Genomic DNA, 14,101 nt, shown 5'->3' on the forward strand with positions numbered 1-14,101 from the left:
CATTTAGTGAGCTGCTGCACTCCCGCCAAAAGTCCCCCGCTGACGTCAGAGGTCACACTGCATCGAGCTGGTAGGAGGGCAGCAGTGACTTAAATAACTGTTTATTGGTATGCAGAAGAGCATTTCTGAGAGCACAACACTTAGATCCGTGGAGCAGAAGACCACACCGGGCGCCACTTTTGTCAGCTAGGAACAGGAGTCAGACAGCAGGGTCATAATTTAGCATAATCAACATGAAGTTTCACATGTCACAGAAGCTGTAAATGAACAACAACAAAAACATTACTGTCAGCACTTCCTCATCAGTTTACTAAGATAGCCTGTACTCATTGTTAATTTTGTTGGCAGAGCAGCTGTTTCGGCTCTGGCACAAACACAAGTAGCAGGTACACTTACTTTGTTTCACTACCTAGAACTAAAACGCAGTCCAATAGCCTGGAAGGCTGAATCGTCTTCCCGTATGTGTGCTGCGTATTTTCTCACATCTGTTCCTTACATCTTTATGACTTTAATAAAGGTGGCATAACAACAAGGCAGCCTCAGTATAAAAGGCTATTGACTCATTCATTACCGTCTGTAACCTGATCGCTGACTGAAATCCAGTTCACTTAAAAGTGATTCATTATGCTGACTGCAGTGTAAGCCACTGTTTTCCTGACACAAGCTCCTGATGTCAGGCAGAAAAAAGACCCAAAACAACCCCCCCCACACACCTGGTTTCTTTGGAGATGAGAGCTTCACACTAGGTGACAAATGAGCAATACATGTCTCATGGAATTAAAAAAATTCATTAAAAAAAGCCCATTTCAATCCAGAAATCACCCCAAAGCTTAACAGTTCACTGAAATCATTTTTATTTTTTCTTAGAAAAAGAAACTATCACAACTTCATTTGGTTACTGTACAGTTTCTCTCATAGTCACTCAGTTTTGATAACAGGTTGTGATTTCATGCTGAACACCAAACACCCTCCCTACTAACTCACACCACTAGTACAACATGACAGTATATGACTTTTCTCTTTTTTTCTTCTTCTTTTTTTCATTTTTTTTTTTGCATTTGACATCCTTTGATATTCAGGAGTGAAAAGCATTAGAAACCACTTCTATAAAAAAAAATGGAGACAGAGTAGAAATCCCTGACAGTTTCACTTAGAAAATGAGGGACAAGAGAAAGAACTCTTTGAATGGTGTGGTCCATACCAACATGCACCTGACATGTTTCTGTGTGCGCGTCTGTACGTGTGCATTCTGGACAGCACCATTATTCACTGTGTATGTGAGCGTTTAAGAGGTTCCCTGCCCTACATGAGACAGAGTGAGAAAAAAAGAGGAGCGATAAAAGTGAATGTGGGGGAGGAGAGAGAATCTAGGTCAGATTGTGGAGCATGCAGACCCCCTTCACAGACTCTCGTAAATGCTCTCGCTCTGAGCGGACTGGGCTTGCATGCCATCTTCATCCACAGTCAGGATACATGACTATAAGTGGAACACAGTAAATTTTAAGATTAAGGGATGTATCAAGTATGTCTCCCTGAGAAACGTTTCTTTCAACAGTACCATTAAAACCGTTCGTTTTGTCACTGGCTCGTCTTCCACACATCTCTCCTCCAGAGAATAAAATATCCTGGCTCATATTGAACATACTGCCCTTCATTTTATCCCGTGATCTATCTTTCCTTGCACTACCCACCCATTAGGACCACTACCGCTAACAATCTCGGCAGCCAATTACAGGCACGGGCAGGTGACATTCATACAAAACTTTCCAGCCAATCAACCCAAAGGTGTTTAGGTGCTTTGACTTACGGCTCTCTCCCTCTCACTCTCTATCTTGCAAACCAGTTGTGAGGTACCGAACGCGACGCCTTTGTGACCGAGTCCAAGTAGCTCTACTGTTCTTCCGATTCCCCATTTTTTCCCCACTCGTGTACGGTGAAAATAGGAGGACGACAGTGGGCTATAAATAGGTTGTCCTATGTCCTCTCAGCGTTTTCCATAGTATTAACATCACATACTGAGCTGACACACAAGTGCAAGGGATGAGGAAAAGTGGTGTATGTGTGTGTGTTTGTGGGGAGAAAAAGGAAAGAGGAAAAAATAAACTTCTTACTTCTGTTTTCAGAATCTGTCGCTACATAAAGCCAATCCTGTATTACCAGTCTGAAGGCATTTTTGTTGTATATATGAGGGATAACTGAGTTAAGTGTTCGCAGAACCCAAAAACTAACAATTTGTCTTCTAGTTAAAATCCATTGGCTGAACAAATCTCGCTAAGTCTAACTTGATAAGAGTAATCTCTGTAGCCCTTTTCAAGTTTAAGAGAGTGAAGTGAGGCAAGTGACAGTGCAGGTGTGCTTCAGTGCGTTTTACCAAAACACAACACTTACGTGAGATCGCACACAGGTTAGAGATATTTTCTCATTGAACAAGCTGTCCACTCACACGAGGAAGTTTTCTTTTGTTTTTAAAAAGCATTATCTAATATCAAACCACGTCCTGTGGCTGTAAACGGAAAATCCACAGCCGCTGTATAAAAACTTTTGAGTGTTTCTTTTATTATTCCTCTCTTTCTCTTTTCAACTATTATTAAAAACCAAAGACTGGGGTGTCGACACCTCGCAGTAGAAAACAAATAAAAGAACAAACAAAGCTGTTTTAAAACCACTTTCTCCTTTACTCTGACTCCTCCTGAGGAGTGGGAAAACGTGGCGAGGGAGGAGATTAGAGGATTTTATCTCTCGCTTTCTCTCTACGAGACAAGTTTAGGTAGGACCGTGCGAAGAGGTATGGCCTCTCCTGAATCTCCCATCATGTTGCTTCTAAGTTTGTTGTTACTGGCAGTTGTAGAGCTTAAGCCAGGCCCCCCCTTGGCCAGAATAGAGGGAAAGGAGGTGCTGTGGTGCTCGGGGAGTCGTTTCACAGACGCTCCTTGGCTCTTCTCTGTCCCGGGTATTGGTTTGGGAAGCCTGCGATACAGCCAAGGGTGTCTGAGGGCCTGGCTGGGGGTGAGGCGAGAAGACGGGTCCCAGTCCAAACACTTCTTTATGAAGTCAGTAAAGGCGGGGTCCTCGCAGCCCTTGAGTGCAGCACTCCAATCCTTGCTACCTGGAGGGCCTCTCATCTTGCCACGGCGCGAGCGGGACCCTGTCAGCACAGTGGCTCCAGTGGGCAAAGTGTTTGCACCGCAGTACCGAGGGTGGCCCTTGGAGTTGATGAAGTTTTTTGCTCTTTTGGCCTGCTCCAGGACCTTCTGCGGCGGCATCCCCAGCAGCTCCATAACACAGGCCAGCTGGTCGCCCTCATCTTCGCCGGGGAACAAGGGGTAGCCAGTCAGCAGCTCGGCCAGAATGCAACCAAAGCTCCACATGTCAATAGGAAGGCCGTAACGTGAACCGAGGATCACCTCCGGAGCTCGATAAAAACGAGATTGAATGTAGGTGTAGACCCGCTGGTGTTCAAAACAGCTGGAACCAAAGTCAATCACCTGGTAGGGGCAAGAGAATAAGAAATGATATAAATGAAAATGAAAACCAAACGCACAGACCCATTACAGCACAGACGAGAAGGCGCCGCCTTTACCTTGATGCCGCTGCGACCCTGCTGTTTGAGCAAGATGTTCTCTGGCTTGAGGTCACAGTGGATGATTCTGTGCCTGCTTAAAGCCTCCAGGCACTGCAGGATGGAGTGCGCAAACTTCCTGACCAGTGCCAGACTGAAGCCCTGGAACTTGTTGCGTTTGATAAGCTCATACAGGTTCATGCTGAGCAACTCAAAGGTCATGCAGATGTGGTTGCGGAAGGTGAAGTTCTCGAGCATGTGCACAACATTCATGGTGCCGTTACGATCCTGCTTCCGCAAGTGCTCCAGGATGCGGATTTCCTCCTGCGCCTGCCGGTGGAAACGCTTCTCGTTGCGCACCATTTTCAGAGCCAGGTGTTGCTGCAGTTTGTGGTCATATACCTTCGCAACCTGGCCAAAGCTACCTTTACCAATGATCTGTAGAGAGTAAGAGAAAGGACAAGCATTTGTTTAGCTAAAAATGAAAGAACAAATTTAAAGCCACAAACATCAGAACACATCTGACCTTGAGGAACTCGTAGCGGTAAGCCAGGTGGTCGTGGGCGACGTGAATATAACCTCCTTGCTCGTCATCGTAGCCGCAGTTGTTGCTACCTCCGGCAATTGCGGGCCTCTTCTTTGCATTGGGTCCCACAAAGTAAATGTCTGGGTAGGAGTGGATCTCCGCCTGTTCCAGGGTGGTGAGCTGAGTTCGGTACAGTCTCAGAGCCTGATCAGGAGTTAGTGGGCCGCACACTTTACTGCTGTTGACGCCATTCCCGGCTCCATGCGGGCCAGAGGATTCGACAGAGCCCTTACTGGATTCAGTGCTGTGGCAAATGAGGATGGAACAAATGTGTTAACCGACAGCTTGACTGGTCATCATCTCGCCTGTAACATTTTACTTAGTTAGCATGCTCTTAGTTAGCATGTCCATCTTTCTCACCTGTCCACACTGTGCTCTTTGGACAGGCTGGAGGCTGGGGCAGGTTTAGTGGGTGTCTCATGAGTGGTCCCACTGTTCAGTGTGGTTGCTGTGGTTATGGCGTTGACCTTGCGGTTGCTAGTCGAGTCATCATACAGGTACTTCACCTTTGACGGGGCACCTCGGATGGTCACCTGATCCCTCATTACAGCCTTGTTACTGACAACCTATTGACACAGAGGCAAAACAAGACTTTACAAGACGCAATCGTTGAATATCAGAGCAAATGCAGTTTATTTTGCTCTACAAAGAGAAAACAGTTTCTTAACTGAGGGTCTTCTAAAAATGACTCAAAACTCAATATTATCCTGCATCATTCCAGCTCCACATATAAGACAGAGTCTGCAACATTTTTAAATCCTGATTATTAACAAGAAAAAAAAGGTTGTATTTGATGCAGATCAAAATATCAACACCCAACTGTAGAGTCTCAGGTGGAGAGAAATGAGCAGACATCCAGTTTGCAGTTGGTTAACCAGCACAACAGGATCCAGATCCAGTCTGGCAGCAAATGCTAATGCGCAACGTCCCCTCTTCTCCTACCAACACATGCAAAACGACCCACATCCCCACCTACTTGTTTGTATCCTTGCTTAGATGAAAGATACCACTAATCATTGTTAGTGCTGTCATAATCTTGCTATAAACATTTAACTTCTAACTTACTCCTTAATTACTGCAAATAGCATCTACGTACAAAATGAAGTTCAGAATAAAAGAAAGTGATCGCACAGTCACTAGGCGATTTCCCCCCCCAATATAACTGTCCACAAACTTTAAAAGTGACAGTTCCACCTTTGCTTGGGGGTGAAGGTTAAAGGAGTTTAAAGAACGGTCTCGAGTCTCGCCGGAGAGCAGCTTCGTTTCAGCAACCCCAGGAATTCATTCCTCCTCGCTCTCTCTCTCTCTAGCGGAAAGAACGCTCCGCAAGATTATGGAGCACAAGGGAAATGATGGTCATTAAAGTTGAATTATATTGTTAAACTATAGAAGATGTGTGGCTGTTAAGACATGAACTCACCGAAGCCTTCGTACAAGGAGTTAGACTGGAGAGGGATATATCCTCGCGCTTTTTGTCTCTCTCTTACACATGTACACTTTTTACTCTAAGGGCAGACCGATTTTGGGAAGATTGTTTTGTTTTTTTTTAGGAAAAGTGGGTGTTGATCATCCACGGAGAAAGGACTCAGCTGAGAGTGTGTTTTTGTACCAGGTTTGGGCTCTCTAAAAATAGAGTGGGAATGCGGGATGGGTTTCCATACATGTAACTATATAGTCTTAACTTATTACAACAGCTCTGCTGCTGACCCAGGGTCTCATGCAGCTGTTGTTCCAAAGTACACAGTGAATGTCACTGATCGAGCCCCTTCACCCAGACACATACACAAATATTGACATACATATCAAAGCTCTCCACACGGGGAACAGCGTCTGTGATGGATTACTGACTGACCCGGCTGAAAAATACAATAAAAATTCAAACGTAAGAGGGCTCCAAACGGGAAGAGAAATCAGAGCGTGCGGCATTTTCTCTCACTCAGGTATTACAGAGGGTGGAGTCCCCTGTGTGCAAATCTGCATGGTGCAACAGATGGAGGAGAGCTAATCTCTTTCTGCTACAGAAACACCTCAGTATCTTTTTCTCCTCTCTCTGAAGCTCACACAAGGTTGCAGCAACCACACAAACCTCTGTCACAAACAAAGCAAATGATGGTATTATTACGCTGCCGTAATTTGGGTGACAGTCAGAACACGGCTATAAAAGGTGGGGGCTCATGAATTCAACTTACTATGAGTACAATTTATTAAAGCAAATCAAGCCCTCATCTATCAGTTTATTACTTTAATAGAGCATGAGGCTAGTGTCTGAGGACTGAACACGCTGAACTGGGGCGAGTTACTGTCAGTCACATTCACCGGAGGACAGTAACTCTGTGAGCGTGACACAAAACACAAAGGAAGAAGGATGGGACTAGAATAGAAAACTAGGCCTAAACTCTGTGCAAGCCCACTGATGGAGGATTACACGAGCTAGGGGAAGGGGAGGAGAGGGGGAGAATGCTGATTGGTGAGTTTGTTTGTGGGTCACATTTTCAAGCCCAATAAATCTTTACAATATATCAAACCAGCCTTTTTCATCTACTGACATGTAGGCCTGTGGACTATTGTTGTTTGTGTGTATGTGCATTTTATTTTGCCATAGGGGACATTTATAAGATCACATATATATATTTACCTAGGCTAAAACAGATCATTTATTTTTGGTAATAACCCTCCTTTAATGTAAAACTGCCTAAAAAACTCAAAGCAAATCCCTAATTATCTTTCAGAATGGATTAACAGAACAGCAAAAAGTAATTATGGTATATGGGTCAATTTATTGAGATTAATGAGGTCGTATCCTCAATGAAAGTTACCGTAAGCACCGTAAACATGCATATATATCACCTGCTCATTAACATGGTTTGAGTCAAATGACGTGTCCAAAAACAGATGAAGGCAAGATAAGCGCACTCTGTATTCACTTTAGCCGAAAAAACAAATTGGCCAATTCACCGTAGTTTCCCTGACGCAAGCACCGAGAACTGCTGGGGCACCAAACTTTGATGCCCTAGGACAATAAATGAGTCTTACTCACACAATGCTATTAAATGAAGGGTATAAAAATCTACTGAAAGTCACATGTTGGAGATAAGGAAACAGATAAGCTGCCCATCCTACGCAGCCAGAACACAGTGGAACGAGGGAGGGAACGAGGGAGGGAGGGAGGGAGGGGGGGGGGGTACAAATGTGATGAACAGGAACACAGGCAAGGGAATATCTCTCAGAGGAGCAGGAAGTCTGGAGACAGAGTGTGCTCCAGCACAGGAAATAGGGCTTAACTGGCTATGCGCGTATGCGTGCGTGTTTGTGTGTGTATACTTACTGTGTGTTTGGGCATTGGGGGTAGCCCCGACGGACTGTTTGTGTCTGCTTCGTCTTTCAGGATGTGGTCGGTCCTCATGTACGAGTCGTACAGACCGTCACCATGGCGAGCTGCAGGGACAATGATGAACAAAGTCAATCAGTGTGATGATGTGAGGCTATTAAATCTGCAGCAAAAGCACAGAACGATCCTCGAAGGTGACGTCAACAGAATGCAATTTAATTTTCTCCACTGAGACGCACTATCCTTGTTTGACCAAATCAGGCAATGTCCTATTAATCATCTCATCAATCACACTAGCAGTTCTAGTTACCCTGATGCTAAAACAAACTGCATTGTACAACTAGACAAATCCCTTGAGCCACCACAGCAAGACATCTTGCATTACACCGATCTCTGTATGCCAGTGGAGATGAATACGGTCTCCCACAACAGGCTAGCTCACAGTTGCAGTGAAAAGACCACCATTATCAGATACATCACTGTAGCTATTGTACCCAATACATTGTGTCTAAGGCCAGCGCTCCAACCTGACCAGCTTACACGCGGCTTAGGGTCCCAGATCGCTAGCGCTGCAAGTGGTATTATTGGCCTAATGGGGCTAACAGATGCCTCTGTGACGACAGCATCTTTCCGTCTGCCCATCTGTCCATTCAGCCCAAATCATGTGGCGCACACACCAGGTGTGTTTGGAATTAGAGCTAATATAGAGGGATGCTTGTGCCTGTCATTCAATAGTGCTGTGTTTCATGCTCACCTCTTTGGCATTGAGCCAAACACCTAATACGAGATGATACGGCTACAGTAGATGGACGAGCACGGCATTTGGGACTGTGGGTGGAAGCCAATTACAAAAATGGCAATCGCTCCCATTGGCCAACTGTTTACCACAACAGTCATCGAGCTTACATGCTAGCTGATACACCAACTGATTAAAACTAACTGTGTAAAGTGCAGCTTGAAATCAGGGTGAGTAGCTCATTAGCCGAAGTTGTGGCGAGTTTGGCGTTCTCCCTCGTGAGTCCCAGAGAGTGCTGTAACCATGTGTAGGTGCGTCAGAGACTATGTTCCCAGCACAGGCTTGCTTCTGGACAGATTAGACCTGCTGCCTGGATACGCACGCATTAAACCTGCACAGCACTGCAAACAGTGGCATTAGGACTACACACACAATATTAGCCAAGCACAGACTCCATTAGCCCTTAGCAAACTCCTAATCGCTCAGTGGGTGCTCAGCACTTTTTGTACAGAATCTGAATTTGTTGTCCAAGCAAAGCTTGAAAGGAAAAAAAGAGAAGAAACAGAGAGCAAACATCTGTGTAACCCCAAACATCCAGCCCACTATGTCCAGCTCTCCCCACTATGAAAACTCCTCGGCACTGTAAAGGATAGAGAACAGGGTTCAGGCAAACAAACACAGCAGCTCATGTGTCATAAAACGTGTGAGCGTGGCTGTGGTGGGGGAAAGGCTCAGCTTTTTGTCCTCTTCCTGGCATTCTGGACAAAGTGTGTTTTACAGAGGCAAGGTAAACCACAGGGTTCATATGACATGACATAACGATGACAGCCCTGTCATTTTTCATTCTTTATTTCTTGGCTTCTTTCTTATTACCAGCTAAAAAAATAAAATTAAGAAAAAAAATCTGCACATAAGCAAACAAAAACAGATCAGTCACAGTGTCATAAAACAATAATAACACTGGTCATAGTACAAATTCCAAAAGCGCGTCTTAAAAGGATGCCAACTGAGATATTACTGCTTATCAACCCTTTGATAGAACAATAAAAGTTTACGAGAAAGATGAAAATAAGAAAATAAAATAAGCTTCCTGGTGTGACATTCAAAACCTTCTTAGATAAAAGTCTTGTAACTGATCAGGGTAAGCAAAAGGAAAAGAAAACTTGTTAACATGTCGGGTCTTGTGAGAAGCCCACGGCACTGTTACAGTAGCTTATATACGTGCTCTATCCCCACAGACGCGACGTGACCGCGAAGACACTTGTGAAATTAACCAGTTCTGCAGCTACTTGGAGGGCATTTTTTTAAATCCCAATCATACTCACCTCTAAATTACCCCCAAATAAATCCTATTCACACGACCACGAGGAAGCGAACGTACAGACAAACAACGTTTTACTTTGTTTTGGTTACCTGTTGCTATTGGGCCCTCTGGTTTCCGGCTTATTATCATCATGATTGCAATTAATATTAGATGCCAGCATCCAAAGTGAGGGGAAAAATCAGATTAAAAAAAAAGGAGAATAAAAGTTCAAACTAGCAAACTGAGCTACTAGTATTAAAAAGTCTGCTGTTGCAGTGTTTTGATAGCAGTCCGAGTACCCGTTAGTTGTCTTTTCGACTGAACTCAAGTTGTTTTCCTTTCTGTATCAGCAAGCTTTCTTCCCAGTGTAAGCAGTAGTTTCTTCTTAGTTTTACTGTGTTTTCATGTGTTGCTCTCACACTCGTCTTGGCTAACATGGGCCAAGCTACAATTAAAAAAATGAACAGGCGGTGGGGGTCGTTTCCCTCAGCTAACTAGCCAGCTAGCTCGCAGAGCCACGAAACACTCGTCCGCCGGAGAGCCGCTTCCTCCGTTAGTTTGAGTCCAAATATCACAACTCGATGGTCTGACCCATGTGCCCCTCGCCTTTCTCTGACAGTACAATGAGTCGATCCAGAGCACCATTCCCGTGCCTATTCCTGGTAAGCTGGCTTGGTAGTTAGCAAACAAGAGCCCCCAGGATTTGTCCTCCTTCGGGACAGCTTGGGGGGTGCTTCGCTCGTCTTCGGGGATGGCTAGCCCAGAACAGGCTAACTGTATTCACGCCTCATGTTTATACTGCACTAATAACCGGAGCAGAATCCCCGTCGCGTAAAATCTTCACCTGAGGTCAGTGCAGTAACGCTGCACTGTTAAATCCTTCTCCTGTGCGCTGCGAGTATCTTATTCGACGGTGCAGCTGTGTGTTGTTGCTAAGGGCGTCTTCACTGAGCTCAGAGTCAGCAGGCGGACGGAGGGAGGGAGCAGGGCGGCGCTTACCGGGCATCCAGACGGCAGGCAGAAGGGCGCCCTGCAGCGTCCACATGGAGGTCTGCAGAGGAGCCAACAGGAAAGTGGTCGAGCTTCTGCATGCATAAGAACATCACAGGTTGTTTTTTCTCACATCACTGCGCGAAAAAGCAAGGGGGGAAAAACAAACAAACAAACAAAAGACTGATGTAAAGAATTAGCAAGTGGTGCACTTGTGTAGAAGAGAGCCATAAGTTTCAGAAACACCCGGGCTATTCCTGCGGCAAGAGTCCTGTAAAAGGCTTATAAGCAACACTCATTAGCAATGCTATTATCTCAAAGTAATTATTATATATTATAAAGCAATTATAAAAGTGGTTTTTATTAGAAAGTGGTGCAAAAGGGTCAATAATTTGCTAATTCCTGTATTTGAACTGTGGATACATGCTAAATGTGTTTTTTTTTGTTTACTTGTTGTTGTTTTTTTTGTTGTTTTTTTACTGTTTTCAGACATTTCTACAGCACAATAGGTCCACTGATGGGCTAATAAAGTCAGATGCACATATATGGCATAATATACTGTGCCAATACCCTTTTCGTGCTTGTTTGTTAATGTTTTAAGAATATGATTACCTGTGATCTGCAGCCCAAGAATTAAGCATGGCTTCTCCTCTCCCTCTCCATACCCTATGAGGGAAAGCTGTGGATTGAAACCGGAGTGTGTTTGGAGATCTATACAAGGCTGGATATAGTTAGAGGCAGGGCAGAGGACAGACGGAGTGAGACCCAGCAGGCATGAGAAGGGGAGCAGGCTATATTCAGATAGTGATACATGCTGGGCAGAGGGTGATTCTAATCTTAGCTCTTTCTCAGAGGTGAGAAGAGGTCTCTCTATATTTGCTGCCACAAATACATACACTGACACACTTTCATTTAGACCCCCCCGGGGCAGCAACCGACCCTTAAAACCTGTTGCTTATTCTTAGATGGTGGTGTATAGAGTGAGTAGGGTGACAATGCCTATAAACTGATCTGCTTATTGCACTTGCCTCTCAAGAGGTTTCAAGGTGTAAGCTTGTGGACCATGTGCCACTTTTAATCGCAGTGAAGTGAATTTAAAACTGCGGCCCAATGGGACCAGGTGCAAAGCTACCTATAGGTCCTCGAGGTGGGGGTCTGGGGGGGTCTGGCTGTATTTAGTCTGAGGCTGTGTGACAGACACTGACACTTGTGGGTTTATTCACCTGACACCACATTTTAAATGCTCTTGAAAACAATCTCATCTGGGAGGATACGTGTCAAAATGTGAATACTTTCTTACCAGAACATATAAAAACAAAATAATGGAGCTGTGCATGAACTCACACTACCTGTTACTACACAGTGATTACTAGTGATTGCTGTTGTTATAAGAACCCGCCACCTGCTGGTGATTTTGCAGCAATGCAAGCTGGTTCTGGCGGAGAAGGCATAATTGTCTTGTTAGAAACAGCAAGACAAGAAGAACAATTACATTTTTTAATATTGGTAATAGTAAGGTTATTTTTATGCTTATATGTGTAACGGCAGTACACTATTAAAATGTAAAAACCAGAAACTCATTATTCAAATACTGATCATAAAAAATGATGTCAAATTTTATTTCCATTTCATTCTTTTCACCCTTTAAGATCTTTAAAACTTATAGCACCATCTGATGGGAGGAGTGTCCCACAGAGTTCACAGAACAAATCTTAAGTGGTTCAGCAGTTCCTTAAAATGAACCACTGTGCATCACACAGTTTATGGGAAAAGGGAAGCAAAGGGACTGAATGTTACCACAAAGGTTGATTTCCTTAATGCTGCCTCTGATGCGCTGCATACAAACCCAGCTCTCTTATGCCCAACAACAAACAAGGAGTTTCTCCGGGTCTGTAGTAACCTCATCTTTCTTTTGCTCTTCTTGAGAAAAACTATACTGCCGAGATCAGACAGTAACTGGGTCAGCCTTATCAGCTACTACCTCTCTGTTGTTATTTTGTCGTTGGTTTGTACACAGGAAACAAGTTTCACGCTGCATGTACATAAATCTGCCAGTAGGGGGCACCAAAAGATGTATTTTTACACACTTTTATGTGTTTTATGTTTTACGCAAACATTTCATCCGTGCTCAGGATCACTTTATGTTCTTGAGCATCTTTTCACCCAAAGTAAAGTCCACTATGACGGTGTTAAAATGATTTTTGCAACAGTTTGTTCATTTACTCAGTGTAAATAAAGCACAGATCGTGTGGGCCGTTATATTTTCATTAACATTTAATAATGCATCTGTATCCTCAAACATCATCTTTGATTATTGTTCATTTTTACTTAAACAGTTGCATAATGAGTGAATCATAGTGCGGTGGCGTAACGTCTGCCTGCTTCAGCATGTGCCACAACTCTCATTCACAGGGTGTAAGATCATTGTACAATCTACACATGTCTGTGCTTCGTATATATTTTACTTTGTCATCCACCATCCACAGAGCCTCTTTATTCATATCAGAATATCAGAGTGCTTTGTGATTTTTTTTTATTTATTATTACATCTTGAATGAGAATGTAGGATGTTCCTCCTTAGAGAGCAGCACTGGATGGTGTTCATTTACAAGGTTTTCATCCAACCGTGGCCGGGTAACCTCTGCTCTTTGCTTAAATTTGAATACAGTGCTTAGAGTGCAGGTCACAAGACTTTCCAACATCAGCTGGGCTTCGTATTGACACTGAACTTGGAAACCCTGATTTTAAATGTATAATTGCGCCCTCAAATTTGATAAAAGACACTGTGTCTGATTTGATTTAACACTTTATAAGGTTATATTTATGTGTCTGGAATTACTCATGCATGTGCTATTTGTAACTGATGAGCATGAATGTGCTTTATAGTTTTTTTCTGCTTTTATGTAAAACAGTAAATGTGAAAAGCCAATGGATAAAAACAATAATCATATTTTAGCATTAAAAACATCGATAACACTTTATAATAAGGCCTGCAACTAAGGGCATACTTGGCTTTTTAAGTCTTTACTTAATGTTCACTATGTTGATGTGCATGATGGATGTTTTATTTCTCCCTTATTAACCTACAAGAAAAAATAAATACCATAACATTTTGCAGGGCTATGTGACCTTACATTGATGGAGCTAAGGCTAATGTACTGTTTTCCCTTTCACATCACTGTTCAAGCCATCAAAAGGATTTCACAGGAAAGGAGTGTCTCTTTCCCTGTAAAATACCTGGAAGTCAGGCAAAGTTAAACCACTCCCTAAAATGCCCAATCCAAAAAGTACAGTGTGTTTACAATGTAAGCCTGGGAAATGTTGTTTGTTTCTCCACAAAATTACCAAGTACTGTATAAAATTATTCATGCAGTGCTTACAATTGCTTGAGCATCAGTATAATTTCTGTCTCCTTTTTTGTAAAACACCCAGAATTTAGGCAGAACCTAAAATTACTTTTGCACTACTTAAACTTACTTACAGTATAGTTATGCGTTTTGAGGGTAAAAACAAACAAACAAAAAACCCTTACTTGGTAAATATACAAATTCATAATTCAATTTAATTCCAGGGGAATTATGACCTTAGTTATGGGACAT

General features: G+C 43.4%; 1 protein-coding gene across 3 annotated transcripts; it reads right to left on the reverse strand.

Annotated features, from left to right (window-relative positions):
• Positions 1 to 830: 830 nt before the first annotated feature.
• On the reverse strand, positions 831 to 10,479 carry dyrk3 (dual specificity tyrosine phosphorylation regulated kinase 3). Of its 3 annotated transcripts, none has more exons than XM_080301914.1 (6): positions 10,357 to 10,479; positions 7,471 to 7,580; positions 4,506 to 4,711; positions 4,086 to 4,389; positions 3,581 to 3,997; positions 831 to 3,485 (listed from the first exon to the last, which is right to left on the reverse strand). In XM_080301914.1, the coding sequence occupies exons 2-6, from the start codon at positions 7,546 to 7,548 to the stop codon at positions 2,751 to 2,753; spliced, it is 1,740 nt and encodes a 579-aa protein (XP_080158040.1). In that variant the 5' UTR covers positions 7,549 to 7,580; positions 10,357 to 10,479; the 3' UTR covers positions 831 to 2,750. The 3 variants fall into 3 exon arrangements, with proteins under 3 accessions (XP_080158040.1, XP_026024081.1, XP_026024082.1); XM_026168296.2 differs by having other exon boundaries at positions 9,623 to 10,461; XM_026168297.2 differs by lacking the exon at positions 10,357 to 10,479 and adding an exon at positions 9,535 to 9,562.
• Positions 10,480 to 14,101: the final 3,622 nt, after the last annotated feature.

Source organism: Astatotilapia calliptera, chromosome 5, assembly GCF_964374335.1.
Source record: "Astatotilapia calliptera chromosome 5, fAstCal68.1, whole genome shotgun sequence".
Taxonomy (NCBI): Eukaryota; Metazoa; Chordata; class Actinopteri; order Cichliformes; family Cichlidae; genus Astatotilapia; species Astatotilapia calliptera.

Excerpts from the sequence above, each read along its gene's own strand:
- dyrk3 (XM_026168296.2), bottom strand. The coding sequence starts at position 9,665 with ATGATGATAATAAGCCGGAAACCAGAGGGCCCAATAGCAACAG. Across the intron at positions 7,581-9,622 it reads AGAGGGCCCAATAGCAACAG|CTCGCCATGGTGACGGTCTG; the intron begins GTAACCAAAACA and ends TTGTCCCTGCAG. Across the intron at positions 3,998-4,085 it reads ACCGCTACGAGTTCCTCAAG|ATCATTGGTAAAGGTAGCTT; the intron begins GTCAGATGTGTT and ends TACTCTCTACAG.